We start from the raw sequence: 26,335 nt of genomic DNA on the forward strand, positions 1-26,335 counted from the left end.
ACAAAGTGAACTTTTTCAAGTGTTTATTTCTGTTAATGTTAATGATTATGGCTTACAGCCAAGGAAAACACAAAAGTCATTATTTCAGAACATGAGAATATTATAAGGGACCAACTGTAAAAAAAAAAAATTTAACACAGAAATGTTAAATAATTATGGAAGCCCAGGTTGTATGATAGCAGCCTTCAGCTCGTCTGCATTGTTGGGTCTGGGGTCTCTCATCTGACTCTTGACAATATCCTATAGATTCTCTATGAGGTTAAGGGCTGGCGAGTTTGCAGGCCAATCAAGCTCAGTGATATTGTGGTTATTACGCCAGGTCTTGGTACTTTTGGCAGTGTGGACAAGTGCCAAGTCCTGTTGGAAAATGAAAATTCCATCTCCAAAAATCTTGTGTGCTGAGGGAAGCATTACGTGCTCTAGAATTTCCTGGTAGACTAATGCGCTGGCTTTGGTCTTGATAGAACACAGTGGACCTACACCAGCAGATGACACGGCTCCCCAAACCATCACTGACTGTGGAAACTTCACACTAGACCTCAAGCAGTTTGGATTGAGTACAGTGGCGTCTCCACTCTTCCTCCAGACTCTGGGACCTTCCAAACCAAATGTAAAATTTAATCTGAAAACACCTTTGACCAATGAGCAACAGTCCATAACTTTTTGATGATATTCTAATTTATTGACAAGCACTAGAATATATCTGTTTTATTTTGTTTTAGTTTAGAGAGTTCTACTGGTGTTTTGGGACGACATTGTACTAACGTTTGCAATACAATTGCTTTTATATAGTTACATGGAAGAGACCATTTTGAAGTAGAAATGAAATGATTTTATCATTCACCTCTGTGACTATTTCTCCTGGGGGAATGGGCCACTTCCACCATTTTATGTTGCAGTTCTCTTATGCCAACTCTATGTTTATTGAATATTTGGAATTAGGTAAGAAATAGCTTTAAAAATATGGGAGGAGACTTGACATCAGGTCTGAAAAGCCCAATGGCATACAACATCTGATAGACACTGTTACACTGTTTATCCAGACCCATTCAGTTATTCCAAAGATATAAACCCTTTTACTGTTGATGTAAATTAGAGTGTACTAGTCAAATGAATGACATATAGCACACAAAGAGCCCACCGCGGAGAAACCCGTGTTACCGCCTATTGTCCAGTATACTCTGATTGCCTTAACAATAAAAGGGATGATATCTTTGGAATGGCAAAACAGATTCAATAAATAAAACACTACAATAGTCAGGGTGACAACCCCTCAGATGATATATGCTATTAGGACAAGTCCTCTCCAAATATCACATTTTTTAAAGCTGTGTACTTGCTTTGACCTAATTCCAAATATTCAATAGTCATAGATCTGAAATTGATATAATTTCGAAATTGGACTTTATTATTTATTTATTTTGCTTACTTATAGAGTGACATCATATTCTGCAGAACATTACAGATGTCACAACTGCACAGGTAGGGCTGACAATCTAAATTAGACCTGGTGACAAGTCTTCTTTAAGGCTCATGAACAGCATTTATCCCCTATTTATTATGCTTACTTATATAGCTCCATCATATTCCGCAGCACTTTACAGATATTGTCAGTCACTGTCCCATACAGGGCTCACAATCTACATTCCCTATCAATATGTCTTTGGTGTGTGGGAGGAAACTGGAGTACCCAGAGGAAACCCACGCAAACACAGGGAGAACTTTCAAACTTCTTGCAGATGTTGCCCTTGGCAGGATTTGAACCCAGGATTCCAGTGCTGCAAAGCTGCAGTGCTAACCACTGAGCCACCGTTCTCCCCTATATGCATGATAATTGATAAATTTGGGGATCTAACCAATGAGACTTCCGCTGATCATAGGTTCCCGGGTCCACTGTGTGAGTAGAGTGTTTGTGCACGTGCGACCATCTCTCAGTTCACTTCTGTGGGACTCATGGAGGGATATATTCGGTGGTCATTCCTATAGAGGTTAACAGAGAAGTGGTCATGCATGCACACTATATACTTATATACATTTTGATGTTAATTATAATAAATTTGTTTGACTGTAGATTTCCATGCCTCCTCTAGGCAAGTGCTGTCAGCTTAAGGAAAGGTTAGATATGTTTGTGACATAATAATGTACATACAAGACTAGTATAGAAAGCATACGCAACTGTTACCACTGCATTACAGAGCACATTACAGTTATAAACAACATACCATTGTTATATATTTTACTTTTGTAGATTACGTTTTGTATTTCTGGAAACTAACAACATTAAATTGATATGCAAATGAGACAGTTGGTGCACTGGAGGCGGGCTCTCAGTTCTCGGAGCACTGCTCTTGCTGCTTATGTAGGATTGGTGATGCCATAGCCGTGAGAAGGTCAACCCCCGAGGCATGGGGTGGCTCAGGCTGGAGATAGTGAAGGGTCTGAGATGTAAGAGCAGTAACCCTGCCCTCAGTGCACCAACTTCCTCATGTCAAAAATTACACTTCAAAGCTGTTTTTCTTCAAATCTACAAAAGTGACATACATGACACCGGTATGCAGTTTATCCCTGTAATGTGCTCTGTAACATGGTGGTAGCAGTTGAACATACTTGGGGTCGTGATAGACCACCTTTAATAAATTTCCCCCTGTGTTTTTTAGTGATCGCTGAATTTGCGGTCATTTACCAAACTACTTTGTTAGCAGCGTACATGCTGCACACTGAATTCTACATCAGCTTTGCACTACATTTACATTGCATTGGACATATTAGATTTTCATCACCTATATTACCCTAGATGGACAAAAATGTATGCGATGCATATTACTACCCTCTAGCCAGGCAAATGTAATAAACTCTATGTTCTACAATCCGCAGCTCCTTCTAATATGCTTTACATGCATGTTTCCTAGCGCTAACATCCCCCACACTAAATAGAAAATAAAATTACCTTGTAATGTAATAACGGCAATAATAATAACAATAAAAACTCTTGGTGGTTGATATCTCTTAGTATTTAGAAAGTCACAACAGAAAAGCTAAGAAAATATGACTTACAAATGATCAATTATGAAAAATAATCTGTCTAGTGATGCTGTGCTAATACGGAAAGATGGATTACTTGCCATAAACCAATAACTCTGCTGTTTGCCGAGTCTATAGGTAATTTTGTTTCTACGGGGTAACTTAAAATGATTTCACGACTGCATTACTTTAAAATAAATGCACTTGTCACTCAGGTGTGCACTACAAGGAACAACAATGTAATATCGCATGTCAAGTGTCATGTATCCATTCACAATGCACAATTTAACCATTTAAGTAGACAGAAACATAATCAAACCTTGGAATGACTGAATCCCCCACACAGAGAAGAAGAATATCAGATTAGAGCCTTGCTGATAGTAAGATGTTGCCTAAATCAGAATATACAGTGGACATATTACATTAGTGGATACTAGATGCTTGTTGAAACCTAATTCTATGTTTATGCAAGAGTTTGCGTCTTACTTTGCTATTTAAAGAATGAAATGATGTAAAAATAATGTAAAATTCATCACTTGTTATCAGTTTTGTGAAAAAAGAAATCCCATTAAAATTAATGGGATTTATTATGACATCAGTTTCTTAAAGGGGATGTTGCACCATAAAACGTATCACCTATACACTAGATAAGTGTGTAATGGCTGGAAGTCCCACCACTGGGAACCACGCCAAGAACATCTGTAAGAACAGTTGGTGGACAGACAAAGTGTAAAGGAATAATGAAAATAAAGTAAGTGGGAGCTGTACTCCGCTATATCCATGAGTCCCAGAGAATGGAGCAGCAGTATACATGCCTGACGGTCAATCCACTTATCACCTCTTCTGTTATGGTGGAACAGTTCCTTTAAAGGAACAGTCTGGTTTACAACCTAGTAGGAAATCCTGAGTAAACAAAGAAGGAAGGGGGCCCCTGTTTTGGATCCTCATATATTAAACACCGTGGTACTGTAAGTGGATATAAATTGTGAGTTTCACTGTGGAGGTTCCAGCATTTCTATGTAACATACTGGAATATTTTAATGGGTACTGTGGAAGGTTTTTTTTTCCAATTTCAGGTTGTGGATCATTACACAAGAGAACATCTCCTCTCACTTTTAATCTACTCTTCAATGTGGAAACACTCCCTGATGCATAACAGGATTGGCCATTAGTATTCCACTCATGTTCTATTCTTTGGAAAAGCCATCAATAGTAAATATACAAAGTCCAGTCACATTAATGTGACCACCTTTCAAAATCCAGAATAACCACCTTTTGGAGCAGACCACTGCAAGAGGTGCAGGAAGAGAGGGGATGTTGTGATGATGGTCACTGGGATGTTGAGCCATGCCGACTCCAGTGCCGTGGCCAGCTGTGCTAGGTTACGCGGTTGAGCATCCATGGCGCGAACAACCCGATTGAGGTAGTCCCACAGATTCTCAATTGGGTTCAAGTCCGGGGAATTTTCTGGCCAAGGGAGTACGGTAAACTCATCCTGGTGCTCTTCGAGCCACGCACGTACACTGTGAGCTTTATGACACGTCGCATTGTCATGCTGGTAGATGCCATCATCCCGAGGAAAAACAATTTTCATGTACGGGTGAACATGGTCCGCAAGGATAGATGCATACTTGTGTTGATCCATCATGCCTTCCACAATGATGAGTGCACCCAGATGGCTGATGACACGTGCCTTCTGCGATTGGTTATTTAACATTGACGTCAAAAGTAGGCGGTGGTCACATTAATATGACTGGACTGTGTATATAGTTGCTGTTTGCAGCAGCTGCATCATATCAGAACTTGCAATGCTCTGTACACTGTGTAGCAGCAGGGAAGTTACTGCAAACTCAGTTTTCAAAGTCTCTGGCCACTATACAGTGTACAGAGCTGTGCCAGTTCAGGTACACTACAAATAACCGATCATCAATAGTACTGATAGTTGGAGATCCATAGATCTACTATTGATGACCTATGATGTCAATAATGGTTTACTGCTAGACAACCTCTTAAATTTCTCCCATGGGGGGCACTGCGGTAAAATGTAACATTTGCACTAGGTTCCCCAATTTATAATTGTCTGCAATTTTTATTTGTCAGAAAACAATGGACTGAAATACAACTCAAAAGAGTTTCCTTGAGTAAGGCTATGGTCACATCTCTGTTCACAGCCTCCATCATAGAGTCTGGATTATGGATGAAAAAAGGCCTGAATGTAGAATTTTTTTTATCCAGCAAAATTTCAAGCACACTAACACCTACCTGACAACCCTCAAGGTTGGGATCTGTCAGGTTCCACTGGTGTCCGATATTAGGCAGATCCATTACCACCACTCTTTCTGTTCTTATGACAGAGCAGAAGTACGGAAAGAACAATGCATATGTGAACCCAGCTTTATATTTTTATGAAACTTGTAAATTATTATTTTTTTTTTTTTGGCCCTTTCTGGAAAAACTGTGAGGCAATCAATACAACAATCATCTCAGAGGTTGTCACTCAGCTTTCCTAGAGTCCAGAATTACAAATCAACTCAATGATGCAACCACAAGAAAGCAAGGATATGTCATAACCAGCAATAATGGCAGCCACATGACCCAGCTTTTCCGGAATAATATATAGCTGCAGACCAGTAAGTTATGAATTGTTAACTCATATGGCAGTAAATAATCATTTAATCAACATGGACTCATGAAAATCACATTTGTGCCTAACGCTCAGTTTTGTGAGGAGGTAAGTCTGAATGATGGTAATGCTGTTTATGGGATATTTCTGGATTTTGCTAAATCATTGATGGCCTATTGGTAAAGTTACAGCCACACAGACTAGAGGACAATACATCTATATGGCTAAAAACTGATTAAGTCAAAGAAGTGTATAGATGTACTCGCCGCTAAATGAACACCGTGTACACTAATAAACATTCATTTTGTGATTTCCATCTTTCATGGTTTGCACATGAATCAGGATGTCATGCAGAGATTAAAGAGGACCAGTGATAACTCTTCCTCTTGTACAGCTGAAATGTCACACTCAAGTTAGGTTCACATCTGCGTCGGAGTCCCCACTGGAGACTCCATTGCAGAGTCTGCTGAAAATCAGAAGAGAAAAAATATCATGCACTTTTCTCTCTGCCAATTTTAGTTTCAAAATTATGGCTGCCCAACAGACTCCATTACATCAATGGGATCCACTGGGCTCTGTGTCTACCTGCTGTTTTAGTGATCTACCTCTCCGTTGTTTGGTTACCCCGACTTGAAAGACTTGGGGTGCAAACGCCAGTGTGATTCTAGCTTCAGCTAACATTCAGCTAATGTGCATGACCACTTTGGCCTCAGTAATGGTATGGTGATGTATACATGTAATGGAATTCAAGCATATATAACAGAGAAAGCGAAAAAATCCAGTGTTGTTTGGGGAAGCTGTTACAACAGCAATAACTCAGATAGAAAATGGCTGCAAGTGTGCCAATGAGTCCATCTTCCAAGAGTGTACAAACATATAAAAACTTTATTGATAGACTGTATTGATGGTGGAAAGTAGAGCAGAACTTTGGGTAAATTACAACAAAGTGGAGCAAAGTGGAGCCCTATATAGGGCTCACAACCTACATAAAAAAAAAAAAAAAAAAATTATAACAAAGAAAAAAAAATACTTAAAACAAATTCAATTCATAATTTTTTTCCCAAGTATTAAAAATGCTAAAACCTTTGTGTATGAGAGAGGCCATAGGAAAGTGATATGAATAAAGAATAAAAGAAGCAGATACACCGACTATATTTAGTTATATGATGTGCAGCATTAACCATTTTCATTTCCAGGTGACTATATTTTTAACAGCACATAAAAGGAGGTAACCTGACCACTTACGTTCCGAGAAGCAGTGATTTCATGCTTGTATGCACCCACCATGTGTGCTCCCCAGACAAACCCCCCTCTTATCCAGACTACTTTTAACTAAAATGCTAAACAGGTGTTTGGAGCTAAGTCTGTAACCAAAATATTTCCCCTTATAACCTGCGCCTCTGATAAGGCCTCTTCGGAAATATAGTGGTTACACATTCCTGTTATACCTTTAACAAGCTACTATTTTCCTCCAGTCATGCCGCACAATGTAGCGTCTATTTGTACCTCTCCTGTACCAAATTACAGATAAAGTTACAGCAAATTTGTTTTCTAAAAAAAAAATCACTGAGGCCTAATATCCCCAGGGCAATGACAGCAACGGCATCATTTTCTATCAAACAAACTCGACTTCCTGTCACAATGGGGCTGTTCTTAAAATTCTGAATGGGATACAGCTCAATTTGCAGGTGTTCAGGTAGAAAGGTAAAAGGGCATTTGACCCCTGGTGGGCAGTTGTTACATTGGAATGTAACTTTAGTCTCTTTATGTGGATCATTCCACTGGGTAAAGTTATAGACTCAGCGAGGTAAAATAAGTCAATTCATACTAAATACCGATACAAATACATGAGATCAACAAGTCCTAACAAAAACAATACAAAACAACAATGCAAAATGCCGCCATATACAATCTATTGCAAAATGACTATTGTTTGATGTAGACAAAAGCATAAAAAATGTCATCTATAGAACTTATAAAGGACCTTTCAGATGGCGTCTACTGGGAGAGGATGGATTCTTATGAACCCTGTCTTTACACTTTATAAACAGGCCAGGAAAATTACAATAGAATTCTGGCACATAAGCAATGATACATCAACCCTATTGTGTTCTAATTTCTAATGTATTTTGAGGCCTGAATAAGATTTTGGGGATATGGTACTTATTAAATAAGGGTTTTTCCAGGAGTTTAATAGTAATGAATACCTATTCTTAGAATAAAACATCAGTGTTGGATCTGGAGGGGTACAACAGCCAGTACCCTAGCTGATCAGCTGTTTGAAGTGACTGCAACACCTTTATGATGTCCCAGTCATGAATCACTTGGCCTGTTTACAGTTCAAGTAAATAGGGATGAGCATAGCCACTATAAAATAAATGCTGCTGTGCTTAGCAAGCAATGTAGATGCTTCAGGGCTCATCAGAAAACTGTGGCCTCTTTAAACAGCTGATCAGTAGGGGTACCAAGTGTCAAACTACCAGTGATCTGACATATATGACCTAGTCTAAGGATAAGTTATATATTAAGTTCAGATATTTAGAATTATTTGGTTTAAGAATCTAAACTGGTATTTATAAAGTTCACTAATTCTCGCAAAAACAATAGATTTTGGGGCAACATGGTGGCTCAGTGGTTAGCACTGCAGCCTTGCAGCACTGGAGTCCTGGGTTTGAATCCTGCCAGCATCTGCAAGGAGTTTGTATGTTCTCCCTGTTTGCGTGGATTTCCTCCCTTTCTTCAAAGACATACTGATAGGAAAAAAAAAGTACATTGTGATCCCTATATGGGGCTCACAATCTACATTTAACAACAAAACAATAGATTTTAGTATCACAGATACTTTTTATGACTCTTTTTATCTTTACATTCCTAGTATAGGAGACCAGGATTTCTATTGCATGAAACACTCTGCATTAGTAGTCGTCTTGAATGGAAGAGTAATGATTCGCCGCACATTTCTTCCTATTATTTTGAGCGTAAAATATATTAACTTGCAGATCGCATGGAAATGGAAGAGGGTAAATGTGAAAAAGAACTATCATTTGTTTCTTATTTCCTTGCTATACAATGTAATTGATCTCCTCTAATAACCAGCTTTATTAGTATTTTATTTTATTGATCCTATTTGATGTTTTTTTCAGATTCTGCTTGTATCTCCGGCATTAACATCTCTGAAACTAAATTAGTTTCGAAAAAGGAGAAAAAATCAAATGCGTTAGGGAATTGTTGTTAATATAGCTTGATAATCTTAATCATTATATCGAGGAAATTATATTGTATTTCACACAATAATAATTTGACACTTTTATTAGCTAAAAATCCCCGGGCTAACAATGGTGCGTAAGGGATGTGTTAATTAAGAGTGCCGCAAATATTAAAAGTGCCTGCATACAAATTCTTCAATCATCCTAACAAGGTGTTCTACAGCACAGGCAGTTTAATGCATTTCTTCCTGGCCAAAAAAAAAAAAGTCGAACACAATAAAGTGCGCCGTGTTTCATGGTGAAATAAATTACATGCTGGATTATTTTATTCAGCCAATTTGTATGGTGCTACTAAATTAGACGAACAATAAGTATCACGGATGTAATTGGTTTACTGTAAAATATCTGTACAAAAGACTTTAGCTGAGACTATAAATCATATCTAGATCTGGGCATACTGTACTGTCTGCTCGATAACCGGGAGTATTTACTACACCAGCGATCTTAAGGTGCCCATACACTTTAGATTAACGTCAGCCAAAACTGCCAGATTGGTGGGCCACTGTCTGTCGGACAGTTGAGCCACTGCTAGAGGTGTCCAGTAGCCAGGGGTATAACTAGAAGGAGTGCAGAGGGTGCAGTCACACCAGGTCCCAGGAGTCTTAGGGGGCCCATAAGCACTGGCATCAGTATTGAGATTGTAGCTTCCATCTGGCCCATAAGCCGAGGAGACTCACAGATTACCCTAACCACACTAAGGTTCATTAAACTCCTTAGCTCCTAAAACCATCACTATCAAGAATTTGCTGTAGACATGAGGTAGGGGGCCCCGGACAAAAAGATTGCACCAGGGCCACAAGACTTTAGTTACGCCACTGCTAGTAGCCACTTACTCTGCCTTCCCCATTTGGAACACATGTACACTCATCATATGAGAGGTCAAGCGTTGGCTGAATGAATGTTCGGCTGACAGCTATTTAAGGTATATGACCACCTTCCAGCTAAGGCCCCACTTTGTAGAACATGTGTATTTTTGAAAACACAGCCTATTTGTGGCATTTTTTTTGTGATGTGTGGATGGTATTAGCCAGAAACTCCTTCACAAAGTGGGCACTGTAAAACGCAGCAGTTTCTGCAATGTGTGGCCCTAGGCTAAGGCTAAGGCCCCACATTGTGGAAAAGCAGCTTCTTTGGTTGCAGATTTTGCTGATTTTTTTTTTTAGCCAAAGCCAAGAATGGATTAAGTAGAAGGTAGAAGTATAAGAATTTCCTATATATTTCCTATTCCTCTTGTAGCCATCCTTGCCTTTGGGTGAAAAAATTGCAGCAAAATCTGCAATAAAAGAAGCTGCGTTTCCACAACGTGGGGCCTCAGCCTAAAGGGTTTTTCTCATCTCAGGATTTCAGGTGCCCTCATATCTCCTTTCCCTTCCGTTTCTTTTTTTTCAGCTCCTTCTAGCTCAGAGCTCCTGCTTGCACAGCTATCTCTGGATGTTCATACACAGATAAGAGAGACACTGCTAAAGAAACTTATCCAACTTTTATCAGTACTTAATAACTGAAAGCCATATGCAGTGAGAGAAGAGAATATAGAAGGCCTGAAGTCATCAGCCTGACCTGAGAGCAGGACTGTAACCTAGGCAACCAGCTGTAAACAATGAAGAGATACATTTTGTTGCATCTGACAGAGCAAGATAGATAAAGCAATGCATTGGCTAAAACACATCAAATATCTTCAGCTACAAGTTTAAATATTATCCATGAGATGAGAATTTCACTTTAAAATTACCTGTGGTTTATCACTGTCATTGTACTACAAGTACCAGCATGTTTTATCAATGGCGAGGAGTCATATTGGACAAGACATGATCTGCAGTAATTTATTAACACCAGTAATAAAAAAGTCTATAGTCCAATGCGCCCCAAGGCTCTGCTCATCTGTTGTCCCTGGCTCATAAATCCTGGAAGTACAGTGAACAATGACATTTACACAGTCAAAACAGTTGAGAAAGGTGCAGCAGATTTATATGCAATTCAATATATGAGAAAAGCTGGATCAAAACCCCTTATGGATGTGAAACACAATAAAATGATTCAGAAAGGACTTGAGAGGACTGTGCATGACACAGAAAGCCAAAGAGAATTTCCATCTTAGGCAATGGCCCCTTAGACCATCTCCTAGGTATAAACAGTGAGGTACACTGGCATGTTTCTGCTGCACGATGTTTGTGGTTTTTAGAGAAACACGAGTGCCGCTTCACTTTTTTTTCTTCTTACACGTGCTAACTAGAGATGAGCGAGTAGTATTTGATCGAGTAGGTATTCTATCTAATACTACGGTATGAAATACTTGTACTCGGTCGAATACCACGCGGTAAACGCAGTAAAAATTTGATTCCCCTCCCACCTTCCCTGGCACTTGTTTACACCAATAACTATGCAGGGGAGGTGGGACAGGAACTAGGACAGTGTAGGCATTGGAAAAAACGTATACAATCATTGGCTGGCTAAATCAGTAGCAGCAGTAATAATAATAATAATAATAATAATAATAATAATAATACAGGGACTTGGGCGTGTTAGATGCCCCCAGGCATGCTTCCCCTGCTGTCCCAGTTGCATTTCAGAGGTGTTGGCATCATTTCCTGGGGTGTCATTGTGGACTTGGTGACTCCAATTGGTCGAATTTTGGTTTCCCTGAAACAAGCATGTTTTTCCCATAGACTATAATGGGATTCAATATTTGAACGAATAGTTGAATATTGAGGTCTACTCGAATCGAATTTCGAATATTTCACTACTCGCTCATCTCTAGTGCTAACATTTATTAACGTGTTTACGTCAGCGAAAGATATTGAGATTGGATGGATGAATTTTGGGATATGAAGCCCTGTGACACTTTTTCCAACATATACAAATGCTTCAGAGACTCATGTATAGCAGGTTTTAGGGCAGGCACTTTTCTCTGCTTTAAGGCAGCGTTGGTGTAATGTAACATTATTGTCCTGATATGTTGCTCTGCTTTCTATTCCCCATATTTGAGTGAAAATGTGACATTTTTTAAGACTTTTCAAAAAGTTCCATTCTATGAATCTGGTGGACAGAAAGCTAGATAGTCTAACCATGGCCACTTTCCCACTCACATTTCAAAAGTGGAGAGACAATTGTTATACAATTTTCAAGCTGATAATTTCAAAAAGTTGCAAACTCTGCTCTTTAATTTCTTTCCCTCTCTCTCTCTCTCTCTCTCTCTTTTTTTTTTTTAAGACATCGAAATTCCAGAATTGCCTAAAATAAGATTAACCAAGACAATAGCAAGCAAGGTGTAGATATGTATACCTCCAGTCAGGTTCCCCAATCTAAGAAATACAGTACTCCTGTGCGGCTAAATCCACAAGCAAAATATTCAAGGAGGGATCTATTTAAGGGTCCATTCACACAGAGGAAAATGGTGAGGAATTTGGTGTTGAATTTCAGCGTAGAAAAAAAAGTCTGCCATTGACTTCAATGGATTCCTTTTTTCAGCACTCAAATTCCACACCAAATTCCTCACCATTTTCCTCCGTGTAAAAGGACCCTTAGGCTAAGTTCACACTGGGTTTTTTGGTTCAGAAACTGAGGTGGAGGCCACCTCAGTATCCAGACCAAAAACCGGGTACCCGTGACTGGATGCCGATGGAGCGAATCCTCCTGAAGAATGAGAATGTCTCACGGCTCCCATTGATTTAAATGGGAGCTGTATTTTTGGTCAGGATTTTGAGGCGAATCCGGCCCCAAAATCCTGACCAAAAAACTCCATGTGAACTTAGCCTCATAGTCCCACTCTGGTGTGGTTTATAATCCCCAGTGCCATATCCAGCAGAATATTCTTCCTTGTCTTTAGCTTCCAAATAGTTACCCATGCTGGTTATGTGATAAGACTGACCTGCTGATTTACACACCAGACAGAGATCCCTGATTTCTATATAATTCTATGAGAACATAACATCCAGGGTCTTACAGGTTTGCATAGCAAAAATGACTTTTGGGCTGGGACACCTGTTAAGACGCTAAAGAAAAGAAAGTTAGTTAACTGTATGTCTGGTACTAAAGGGATGGGGATTAATAAAAAAATCACCATAGTGGGATGAAGAGAAGAGAATCTGATACATCCATGTAATACTGTATATTGGTGTCCATTCATTTGAATAGCTCGCATGTAAAATTAATGCACATTTAGCATTTGTGACCATCTAATGAGTGTCCAAAACTGGTCTTCAAGGCTTCTTCTGAGACTAATACTTTCTTAGTGTGGCACATCCATACAACGTACACTGTATTGGGTTAAGTTGAATTCCCCTACAGTTCCTAGTGTTGCAGTAGTGTGCAGTTATACATCCGTGCATGAGTGTGATTATCATCCCCACCTTCCAGGAAACCTTCCCTTTGGCTGTATCGCTTGGATATGGAGCCCTCTAGTGTTTCTGTCCGTGGCTATAATTGCACAGTCTTGTACATTGATTTCACTCGGGCTCTGGGCTGTCAGATAAGGACAAGTCACTCAGAAATTATATACTCTCAATCAATCAGGGGATCACTGTTATCTCAAAGCCGTATGTATGGAAGTGCATACATAATGTCATTAGCCTGCGTATGATAGTCTTCAGGTGGGTTGATATATACTCAAGGATCCTACAAAGTACCATTTTCTGATCATCATATCGGCAAAGTATTTCTCTCCAGGTTAAAGGGGATGCTCATTAACATATAAATGAGTATTATGTGCCAAGAGAAGCATTCCCCAACTACTCGGGAGAAACGTATTAAATCGACAGCGCAACGTAAAAGATGACATCACACAAGTTATTTGGAATTTTCTTGAAAGAAATGATATTTTACATAGTGGACCATGAGATTTATTTTGAATTTTTGTTAAAGAGGGTCCGACATGTCCGGGTTAGTAAATACAAGAACAATTCTGAGACATCTTTTCTTATAAGTTTGCATTGCACCATTCCTCTGTTATTCCTTCTGAATATTGATACATAAACTGACAACTGGGTGGTCCCATTCCCTTTGTCAAAGGGGTGTATTTATACACAGTCTTATACAGATTAGACAGTGTGACAGAGTCCGTGACACATCCCCAATTTGATGTAATTTTAATTTGCAGTTTTTAATCCAGAAGTAAGTTTATTTATAACACAACAACACAGAATTCTAAGAAAAGGTGATCCAGAATTGTTACGGCATGAGGAATATAAGACATCGTAAATAGATTATGAAATTGCTTAAAACTATTCCGTATTCTACTGATATAACACACTAGTGGGACTATTAAAAGATTATCTTATCTTATATCATTGCTCTATAAATTATTACAGCATTCTGATAGTAATCTTTGAATATGGGCGGCATGGTGGTCCCAAATATGACACTGCCTAAGAAAGAAAACTTTATGGTAATATCTTTTTTTAATGCACATCTTACAATATCTAATGTGACAAAGAACCAGACTAAGGGCGGATTCACATCTGCGCCCCGGTCTCTGCTTTCAGGTTTCCGTCTTCTGTCAACAGGAGATGGAAACCCGGCAGGCCGTGTGTGCCCGTGAGCGTTTTGTGGTCTCCACGGCGAAACCGTTTTTTTTTAAACGGACACAAAGTCCTGCATTTCCGACTTTGTATCCGGTTAAAAAAAAAAAACGGTTTCGCTGCGGAGACCACAAAATAATCATGGGCGGACACTTTGCAAACTCATTCAAGTGAATGTGTTTGAAAAGTGACTTCCGGTTTCCATCTGCTGTCCTGTTTCTCGGGCAGAAGATGGAAACCTGAAAGTGGAGACCAGGCGCTGGTGTGAACCCAAACATATATATATATATATATATATATATATATATATATATATATATATATATATATGAGCTGTCATTCACTCCATGTGACTAACCTCTGCACTCCCAAACTAAGACTGAGCAGAAATATCAATATATATATAACACACTTCATACTAAATATATTCCCACAAAACTACATATCAATCTACTCAGCGTCTCCTGCTCTATAACATGCTATCCATAGATCCCGCTATATTTCCAAGTTTACAGGTTTCCCATAAAAAAAAACCTTCAGATGACTCTTCTTGTCTCGGCAAGACTTTGCTATATGTAAGCTTTCCTGATGCATATGACAAACAGAAACTGGAAAGCACATTGTAAAAACTGCCTACTTCTGAAAAATATTTCGTTTTTGTCCTTTTTTTTTACTGATTTTGCATGATAAATGATGCTATTTTAAACCATATACTGCATTCTAATACTTTATAAACCCTGCCAGTTGCCCTTGGGAACAGACATTGACAGAATGCAGACTGTGCTGACGTATGATTTTTTTCCAATTGCTATTTTACCGTGGAAATATTTCCCTACGCAGAATGGAATAGACATTCATTTGTGTTTAACTCTAACATAACTATTGCGCTGCCAGTGAAAAAAAAAAAAAGCGCAACCGCTAGCCACCACTGCGGTCCATGCGGAGGACAGATGGCATAACTGATACGGGTATTTTATCTGACTTGTGTTTTGTAGTCGGTTACAGAAGAGGGTTTGAAACTAAAACTCTGAAGATTAAGATCTGATATTCATGCGGTAAAAGAGTTCAGATGAGGTGGCTATGCACTATGAGAATACCGCTCCTCTGTTTGGTTAATTTGCAATTACAGCTAATTAGAAAGTGGCCTACCTGTTGCTACGTCTGCTCTAATGTGCGGGCCACGCTCTGAGATAAATATACACTGAGCAAATGTTCTTCCAATGCAACAACACTGATCAATCCTGAGCAATGTGTTTTAATTAAAATCCCAGCTTTTCCTATGCCGCACAGCAGGCCGTCTGTGGAGGAACACTGCCCTCTAGTGTGCACAATGGTTACAAATCACCTTTATAGTTTTAGGTTCAGTAAAGAAAAGTGGTATTTCGGGGCTGCTAATCAAGTTTGTTTTAATTAACGGTATCAATGTTTGATAAATGATTTGCTAATATGTATGAGGAAGAGCGATTTACTATTTGATCTTTGCAAAGTTTCTAAAGGCAGAAGTGATCTAAGTCATAGTAAGTGACAATGACCTAATTAAGGTCATAAGATTGTGACAAATAGAGAGATACAAATTACTTTCACAAGGCACAACATCTGTTAATGTATTGTTTATGCCGTGACAGGAGAAAGAATGAAAAGCCGAAAATGACGCGTCTGACGAGAGTTCTATTAAACACCTCGTAATTAAACGTGAAGCTTCTCCGGTCTAATCGCTGTCTCCAAAAATATCAATAGAAAAATGAAATTTATACTATCTGCAAAAACTACATTTATACGCCTAAAATTAACATCATGGGATCGTTGTTTCATGTCACTTTCTGCCATGATTTTTTCTTAAAAAAGAAAAGACGATTCAATTTTGAGAAATTCAGTTTGCATCCATTTCGATTAAGTTGCCTGTCAGATGCGATTCGGTCTGAATAAATTCGATCTGAATAGGAAGTGCCCCAGTTGCCCTGAAAAGTTGGGTATGGCACTCTGAGGTCCCCTAGGACTGTATCCATCCCCTTTCAAGTTCTTCAAGATCAAGACAGCATTAGGGCGGGTTCACACCTGCGCCCGGTCTCCACTTTGCAGGTTTCCGTCTTCTGCCCGAGAAACTGGACAGGAGACGGAAACCGACAGACAGTTTTCAAACTCATTCATTTGAATGGGTTTGCAAAGTGTCCACCTGTGAGTGTATTCTGCCTCTCTGTGGCGAAAACATTTTATTTACCGAACACAAAGGCAGACATGCGGGACTTTGTGTCCGGTTAAAAAAAAAAAAAACGGTTTCGCTGCGGAGACCAGAAGACGCTCATGGGCAGACTCTGACTGCCAAGTTTCCATCTCCTGTCCAGTTTCTTGGGCAGAAGACGAAAACCCACAAAGGGGAGACCAGGCGCAGGTGTGAACCTGCCCTTAGTAATATCAAAATGACAAAACCATATACATAAATTAGCTGTTATGTAAATGTTCATTGTACCAAGTACCATGCGCCATTTACAATACTGGCATCTATATGGCAGAGTAGCTTTTTAGAGACCAGGACTGAGATACTACTACTAACTCTCCAAACCCTTAGCTACGCTCTCTCTGTATGACAAAAAGTCAGTAGGTTGTGATCACACAACAAGTCATGTGAGGTTGTATGCTTCCTTAAAGGAGAACAAAGGGGTTAACCTCTGGATGATCAGTTCCACCTTCAGCTACAGGCTCGCTGAGGGGCAGAGCTTAGCAACTGGACAAGGTTTAGCTGCATACAGGATACAGCAGGGAAGATCCTGCTCCAGCCAGTTGTCTTGCAGTCAGTCATGTAGCTTGAAGGGATGCGGAGGGTGCAGTCACACCAGGGCTCAGAAGCCTTAGTGGGTCCATAAATTGTCTTTTCCTAATAATGAGATCAGTACTATAAAGAATGAATTAATATTGGAGGTCCCATTACCAATTTTGCATTGGGGCCCGGGAGCTTATGCTAACAGCCAGCACTGTAAGGGTAAGTTCACACAGGGTTTTTTGGCCGTATCTGCCTCAAAATCCTGACCAAAAAGACAGCTCTCATTGAAATCAATGGGAGCCGGTCAGCTCTTTTTTCCGGGAACCGTTTGTTCCGGATCCTGGAAAAAAGTAGTGACATGCTCACTCTTTCAGGTGGATTCGCCTCCTGACATTCGCCTGAAAACACTCCCTCCCGACTAGGACCATTCATTTGGGCCTAATCCAGAGCAGAGTGCGTGACTGGATGTCGATGCACTGCCCCGGCATCCAGTCGCAGCTACCCGTATTTTGGAGCAGAACCTGAGGCCGCCTCCACATCAGGTTACAGACCAATAATCCCAGTGTGAACTTACCCTAAGGAGGTGGATTGGTCATAGCTGAGCTTCTAGGACACAGAGAGTTTCAATGAAATTAATGGTGCTATAAAAAAAATATAAGTATTTAAAAAAGTCATATAAGATAATAGGAGGTGCAAAGAAGGAGGGATGAAAAGAAAAGAATGAAGGAAAAATTTTTTGTTGATATAAAAGTGTTGCAAAATATTTTCTCATATAATGCCCTCAGTTTAGAGGCTTTTCTGGCATTGACTGTAACAGATGAAGCAAAGTTTAACCTGTCACGTAACTGAATACCAACTCTCAGGCAAAGAGCGTTAACTTGACTCTTTCAATGTCTTTTGTTGTCCCCTGTGATAAGAAATCAAACTCCACAAAGGCCCGATCCTTATATCACAAGTTATCAAACTACTGTATACAAGAAAACCCAAGTTTCAGAATCTCGACTCTTTTCCAATTCACATCTTGTGTAACTATATAATAGCAAACTTCACTTTTCTGCACAGAACTGAAACAGAGCCATTATGATAGAGAAAGCCAGTGCGAAAAGTAAACAGATAAATGTAGCACGCAGCACTCCCGCACGCTAATGCAGGGGGAGAGAGCAAGATTGATAAAAGCAGAAAAAAGACAGGACGTATAGGTCAATGCTTGCCGCTTTCTGGTGCCAAAGAAGATTTTAATGACACTTATTTTAATGGAAGCGATCTCTTGTGCGGCTGAAGCTGGAATCAGTCTATTGAATAGGGGCATCCTGGCAAGGTACGAGAGCGCTGTAAAGTAGGGAATACATCTTGTTTTTCAAGTGCAGCAAAATGCCAGTCAAGTCTCTAATTGTCATAACTATACCAAGGGTGCTTTGTAAAAGCAATTTCTGAATACCAAATTCAGTTAGATTAGTCTCCCCTTCATATTTCATGTTCAATGTTCCTCTAAGTAAAATATGCACTTTCCTCTTCTCATTCGGTTATGAGCGCTACGTAAAAGGCAAGGGCGCGCTTTTTTTTCTCTTTTTTTTTTTTGATAATGCACATCTTAAACTTTTCATTAAACAACCACATTTAAATTCTACCTTTTTCTGCACTCTGACATTTTTGTCTGGCATTTTCATTAATTTTGCGACATACATAAATGTAGCTGAAATGTTAACTGATCAATACTTTGTCTCTCTCATGTAGCACTAGAACGGCGTTCCCAGAGGAACACACAGCAGTACAGAAATTAAATGTGTAAAATATCAAATGTTAATGTTAAACACAGCAGCACTTAGAACGACTGAAAAGGCTAAAACAATTCCAAATGGACAGATGGTACCACAAATTATCTACAATCACTTTTAAAGATTAAAGTTTGTCCTGTAGAATAATTCATTGACGCTCGCTTAAGTGTGTCCTTTTACTGATGGCTCGCTTGTCCAATTATTTTTTGCGCTCGTTACAGTGAGAAATGAAAGCAATAGAGGAAGAGGAAAAGAGCAAAGGCACAAGACACGGGCACAATGCTAGGCACCTTCCGAAAACTAGATTTCCTGATATTAAGTTAAAGGCAGGCGGCTTTCTAAGTTCAGATGTAGCAGATCTGATGCAGCAGAGGTGAAGCGGAGTAGAGTTTGTCATCTGACCCAATCCTCATGATATCACAATACATTACCTGTGATACTTTAAGGGACTGGAGATAAAGCTATTCACAATGGACAAAAGAAAGAGATAAGGCATGTCCACAGGAGGTCTTATCTAAATGCTTCAGTAGATCATCACATCAGAAGAAGGAACAAGTGGGCGCTGCCGGATGAAGGATTCAGATTACTCAAATGTTATTCCATGGCAATGTGTTTCAGCACTAAACTGGAGCCTTCCTATAAAACTCATAGATTGTAAGCTCTTGTGAGCAGGGCCCTCAGTCCCAGTGTGAATTGACTATTTCTTTGTAATATATGTTTTTTGTCTGTACTTGAACCCTACAAATTGTACTGTGCTGTGGAATATGTTGGCACTATATAAATAACATGTATTATTATTAATACATTGGTCTTATGATACTATTATACTACCTCGTTTTATCACTGTATATGCCGCTCATTTTCATGGACTATTGCACAAGTTTGTCCTATAGAAATCAATAGGCTCCAAGGACTGATCAGTCATATTCAGTTGTTTTACCCAAAATGTAAAATATAAACGTTAGCATGGACAAACATATTCAGCTCTGCTACATCAACAGTACTTCAATACAGAAACTTTAATGCTGTATAATTCCATATTTTTTTAATTTAACATATATTTTTTCTTTCCTATTTTTATTATAACAGCTATAAATGGCTTATAGGAAACCTAATATGTAACACGTAAAGGCAAAAATGTAACTATGCCAAATAATGAAAAATCCCTTTATTTGGGTATAGTCACATGCGGCAGATTTAGCAGTATTTGATATACCGTAGTTGTTCCGAATGGGGTTATTTTTGCAGCATGATGGGCTATTACACAAAAAAACCTGCTTTGAAAAATCTTCTAAGTATAGACATATCCAGATAAGAAAATGCTGGTAGACACTGCACAATGTTTTAACATCGAAGACAATGCAACAAGTTCTGCAGTCCTATATAAAGACGCAGGTAACAAAGCAGGTGAATTCAACAGATTTGTATTACAAATATGACAGAGTTATGTATATCAGTGCCAGCAGAAGTTGTTGAATGCCACTGAAATATTAAACTCACAACAATAATCCGGTGTAAGAACCTTTCAATTCTCACCGATACATCAGAAGACACAGCATGACGCTTCTTTAGTTGCTTGCCGCCTGTAACACTGAGGTCGAACCTTCGTGTAGTTCATTATATAGATACACTATAGATACAGCAGATCTATACATTATTGTAACCGTATATCTCACACATCTATGTATCCTTTTTTGTGGCAATATATTATACATTAAATTCACATTTATACATTAACAGTTTCAGCAATCTAATTGTACTTTAACATATAAAATTTATTTTTCTTTTTTATAGATCTATTTCTAATGCCGGGGGTGATATGACCCCGATTGTCAGATCCTAGTAACTCCGTCCTTGCCGGCGGTGTCACGGCAGGGGTTAAATTTGTGAGGTTCCTAATCAGCTGTTTAGTACTGTATACCTTCTTCTCCAGACAAAGGTGAAGAGCACGTACCTACTGCACCACCGCCATGCATAAAAGATATCACATAAATTATAAACTACATTTTCTCATTAAAACTTAGTCTCACGTTATTTTCTTCAGTGCGTACCCAGAGATGACCTTTACCTGCTGCCAGTGAAGACCTGGCATAAGGTACATTATACGCATATGGCACTGATGTTCAATTTCTTCTCTTCAAATTAATTATGATTCTAACAATGTTCCAAGTGAAGGGAAGCCCCATCAGGCATATAGAGATTAAACTTCATTTTTTCAAATACCAAACCAAACCATATTACCTTAAAATGTCCTTGCATACCAGCGAAGTAAAACATTAAAGCAACAGTGCCTCCCAAATCAGGGCGACATAGAAGATGTCCTCTGCAGTCATTTTAATATTTATAATAATGACAGATTTAATGCCAGGTAACTGATAAAGAAGATTAAATAGCCGCTCTGCGGTAAATGCTCACAAACAGTTTTAACTTTTACCTTTAATATTTGGATCGGTAAAATACATAACTGAGATTTCATTTATCTTAAAGTGTCACAGATAAAAGGTAGATAATATACTACAAAGTCATGATAATCCGCACTACACACGCTGCTTCTGAATAACTAGATATATAGTAGTCACTGGGAAGTAGATAATAGGGAAAAAATAGATGGCTGGAAAGACAGATAAAGAGAAAGGTAGGAGAAATAGACACATAGATAGATAGATAGATAGATAGATAGATAGATAGATAGATAGATAGATAGATATGGATAGATAGATAGATAGATAGATAGATAGATAGATAGATAGATAGATAGATAGGAGATAGATAGATAGATAGATAGATAGATAGATAGATAGGAAATAGATAGACAGATAGATGATAGATAGATAGATAGATAGATAGATAGATAGATAGATAGATATATGGATAGATAGACAGACAGATAGATAGATGATAGATAGATGATAGAGAGATAGATAGATAGATAGATAGATAGATAGGATAGCTTTAAAACAGATAGATGGAAGACAGTCTGAGAGACAGACATATATACAGATAGATAGACAGATAGAGATATCTATCTGCCTATCTATACATCCATGGATATACATCCATAATATTATCTATTGATATCATTATTTATGTCTCTTTATTTCTATCCAATTCATATTTATTTATCTGTCCATTTCATATTTAGCTATCTTTCTATATCATATCTATCTCTCTATTTGATATGTATCCATAAATCTCATTACCTATCTTTATCTATACATTTAATGGTCTATCTATTCATCAATTTCATATCTCTATCTATCTGTCTATCTATCTATCTATCTATCTATCTATCTATCTATCTATCTATCTCTCTATTTCATAACTATCTATATATGTATCTTTGGATCCATTCTATTTGTCTATTTCATATGTATCTATCTTTCTATCTCATATATCTAGTTAATTTTTCCATATATTTTTTCAAATAAATCTATATCTATTCATTTAATGTAATTGTCTATCTATTTCATATTTATCTCTCTATATGATATTTGATATCTATCCTTCTATCCATTTCATTATCATCTATCTATCTATCTATCTATCTATCTATCTATCTATCTATCATCCATCTGATATCTATCTCAGACAGATACGCACACTAGTACATAGACAGACAGACAGCTAGTAGTTCATGTTATGTTCATCAGCTTGGAGGGACTGGGAATTAAAGGCTGAGTTAATGTGGACTCTCCTCATTAATTGTTGTGCTCGGAATTGGGGAGATGACATTTATAACTTACATTCCTTTTAGAAAACAGAACGGATGAGATAATTATGTAAGACAGTAGAGGATTATCATACCAAGAAAGCAGCAAGACTCCTTTGGGGTGAGTCCCAATCAAAGCAACTGTTAATATAGTAGGCTGCATTGATGAGCACCATGACACAACGCTTCATGCGGATAAAGTTCCTCAGCAGTAACTGTGAGAAAGATGAAAAGATGAAAATATTATCAGAACAATTAAGTCTCAGAGTGACCTGGAAGGTTGACAGCTACTTCTAGACAATCATGCTTAAAAGATGTCTTGTAAAGGGAGATCCTGAAAAGGTTCAACACAGGGATCAGTATAAATCAATAGAGAAAAAATAACTAAGCTCAAATTACACGCAGCGCCCTGCAATGAGAGGGAACATCCAATGAACTGTTATGGCATAAATTAGACAAAGCTAAGTGGGAAAAACATCATTATTTTGCTGCTGGAAGTGATGCTAAGTGATCATGGCGAAACCGGAATCATAGGTTACAAGACAAGGAGACACAACATGTAGGCCAATAGATGGGGACCGCATTCATTAGTATTAGGTCTAAACAGCCAAGGAAAATACTGCAAGCAGAATATTTCGACTGCAATATAAATTTTAGAAAATGGGTTAAGATAGTGGTCGGACCTATGCCAAGCATTATTTCATTATGGTGACATGGTGGTGTCAAAGTGGTACAGATGTGTTCATCCTTAAAATTTCTCATAAATCCAATTTAATACAATAGCACAAAGCACAATATGCTAGCAAAAGCCTTGATGCGACACATCCACTGGTCGGCCAGACACACACAGGATATCACTTATCACAATATCACAAAACAGTGGTTTTCTGAAAATCTTTTCGTGAGGCACACATATCTGGACATATGCATCCAAGAGAAAGGGAAAGAACTGGGGATACTTTTAGCCAGACATATTCAGATATATGTCAAGGGATAATTAGCTTTTCAAGAGAATATGATTTTGTGATACTCTATATGTGTCTATGTGTGAACATATGTGTTGTAAATTGTAGTCTTTCAAAGTAGAGGTGTAACTACTGTGGTAGCTGCGGTAGCGGCTGCCACAGGGCCCAGGACATTAGGGTGCACGGGAACAGCCGCTACCCCTGTGTTTTTTTTTTTTTTTGAATAGGCCGTTATCGGGGCATAATACTGTGTGCAAGGGCCTCTATGGGGCCACTATGTGCAGGAATGCGAGGGGGGAGTCAATCAGAGTGTTCAGGATCAGTCAGGGGAGGGCCCCTGGGCCATGGAACTCCGCTAGTTACGCCACTGTTTCAAAGATTTTGCTGGCAGCTTAAAATATTGTATTAAATGGACTTAACTAGACATAATAGGTTTTGACCAGTTTGGAGCTAAGGTAAAAGTGCTTATCTGCTCCATAAGGAATAATGGAAGATAAATTCCAAATGGAGATTCTGGCAAAATGGACTTGTTGCAGTGTTTGTTCATTTGAAAAACTCGTCATTTTAGAGAAAATTAAATTAAATTTGCTTGTACAAAACTGAATAGCGTCCACTTCTTAATAAAAGGGGATTAAAAGAAACAAGAAAGACGTCCATTGTGCCAAAGCTACCATTTGGAAATTGTCTTTCATTGTTCTTTATTTAGCTCCTACCACCTGGACAGAAGGGCTTTGTACCAGGTGGTATCAAGGCCCAGCTACATGTTTCGTTAACTCCTTGGATTCAAACTGTGCAAACACATCTGCATGTAACGTGTAGGATTTTTGGGGTCACCATAACCACCATATGGTTTTACCCTTTACATTTTCTGAGAACATTTATGTCTTTAATACTTTTTTTAAATATACTTTATTAACAGATTTTAGCTCCTTCTTATGCAATCCTGTGCTATCTACTTTCTGTTCCGCTTTTCTATTTACATTAGAAATCCTCACTGATTCTGACAGAGACTATGGAGGAGTACAGGTGTAATATAGAGAAGCTAAGCCTTAGGAGAAGTCACTTCAAACTATTAGCTGATGCAATGTAGATCCATGTTTCTGGTGTCAGCTTTTATATACCACCAATACTACCCACATTATTTCTAGAGATATCACCAGCTGAGCAGTCGGAATGTGAGACCTGAATATAAATTTGCTATTTGCAACTGGTGATATCTCTGGATGTAACACAGATATGCAATATTAGGTTTAGTTCACATGTGAATAGGGTGTGGTGGAATTTGGTCCAGAAAAAAAGGCTTCAGGAATTAGGAAGCGGTTTTTGGACACTGAGGCGCTTTTTGGAGCGGTTTTTGGTAAACTCTCCACCGCCGCCTCCATCTTCTTCAGGAACGGGGTTTTGACGCGTTTTTTTCCGGGGGCTGGCATTGAACTTCTAGGCCTCGGGCCTAGGGCAAAGCCGACTGCGCATGCCCGCAGCCACAAGAAAAATGGCAGCTTACACAGTATTGTAAGCAGCCATTTTCTTGTGGCCACCATTTTCTGTGCTTTTTAATGGTACTTTTTTGGGGTACATGTAACTTTTTGATCACTTTTTATAGCATTTTGTTAAGGTGAGATGGCAAAAAATCATTATTTCTTTGCTTGATTAATTAATTAATTTTTTTTTTTTTTTTTTTTTATACACTTAAATTCTTTTTTTAAAACTTTTTTTTTTACTTTTTATTGATGTCCCACTAGGGGACCTGCACAAATGATCCACTGGATTGCTGATTCAGCATTATAGACCTGCAATACATTTGTATTGCAGTCTATAGAGGAAGTTAGCCTATGCATAGACTAACCTCCTCACTTCCTGACAGGATCAACCAGGTATGTAGAGACTGCAGGCAGCCTGGGGTCACTGTCCAGACACTGTGCAGAAGATACTTCATATGGGCACCCTCTGATCTCACTGCGGGGGGTGCCCAGGGACCCCTTAACCCAGCAGAATCCATTTGATACAACGGACATGTTTGCCCACTGCATCCAAAGGGTTAAAACTGAGCTTCAATCAGGAGTTAAGGAGCAAGATGTTAGCTGTGTATTACAGCTAACACTTGCTCCTGATGCCGCCGGTAGTTTAGTTTCACTTTGAAACACTTAAGATGCGGCTATCACTATTGACCGCCGCATCTTAAGGGTTAAACAGCGGGGATCGGTGTTATCACCGTCCCCGCTGTCACAGCGGAAGCCTGGTTGTCAGATACAGCCAGGCTCCTATGGTGACCGCACAGGCTCTGCTTCTGAGCCCATGCGATCTCCATCACATACATGCACGTGGGAATGCGGGAACGAACCGCATTCCCTGACATGCATGTACGTGAAATAGCGCTAAGGGGTTACTTTTCCTTTAATCCAGACCCTAAAACGCAGTCAAAAAGCATTTGTATTGTACCAGCTTGCATGCAGCCTCCAAATGTCTGTTAGTCTCCATTACAGATGAGCGAGTATATTCGATCGAATACCTCCGCTGCATAGCTCCCGGCGCCAGGGAAGGTGGGAGGGGCAGTAAAAATTTGATGCCCTGGAAGTGTTTTTGCACCGGGAGCTATGCGGCCAAGGTATTCAATCGAATATACTCGCTCATCTCCAGTCTCCATGAGTACATGCTATTGAAACCACAGTCCTGCACTGAAAGACTGTAAATGCCACAAGCAATAT

At 38.9% G+C, this 26,335-nt stretch overlaps 1 protein-coding gene across 5 annotated transcripts in view; it reads right to left on the reverse strand.

Annotated features, from left to right (window-relative positions):
- MCTP1 (multiple C2 and transmembrane domain containing 1) overlaps nucleotides 1–26,335 on the reverse strand; it is a 625,729-nt gene that overhangs the window by 187,429 nt on the left and 411,965 nt on the right. For all 5 annotated transcript variants that reach the window (XM_075271852.1, XM_075271845.1, XM_075271861.1 and 2 more), the window contains one exon: nucleotides 22,761–22,880. In XM_075271852.1, the coding sequence (XP_075127953.1) occupies nucleotides 22,761–22,880 (120 nt within the window). The remainder of the gene's footprint in view (nucleotides 1–22,760; nucleotides 22,881–26,335) is intronic.

Source organism: Leptodactylus fuscus, chromosome 1 (genome assembly GCF_031893055.1).
Source record: "Leptodactylus fuscus isolate aLepFus1 chromosome 1, aLepFus1.hap2, whole genome shotgun sequence".
NCBI lineage: Eukaryota > Metazoa > Chordata > Amphibia > Anura > Leptodactylidae > Leptodactylus > Leptodactylus fuscus.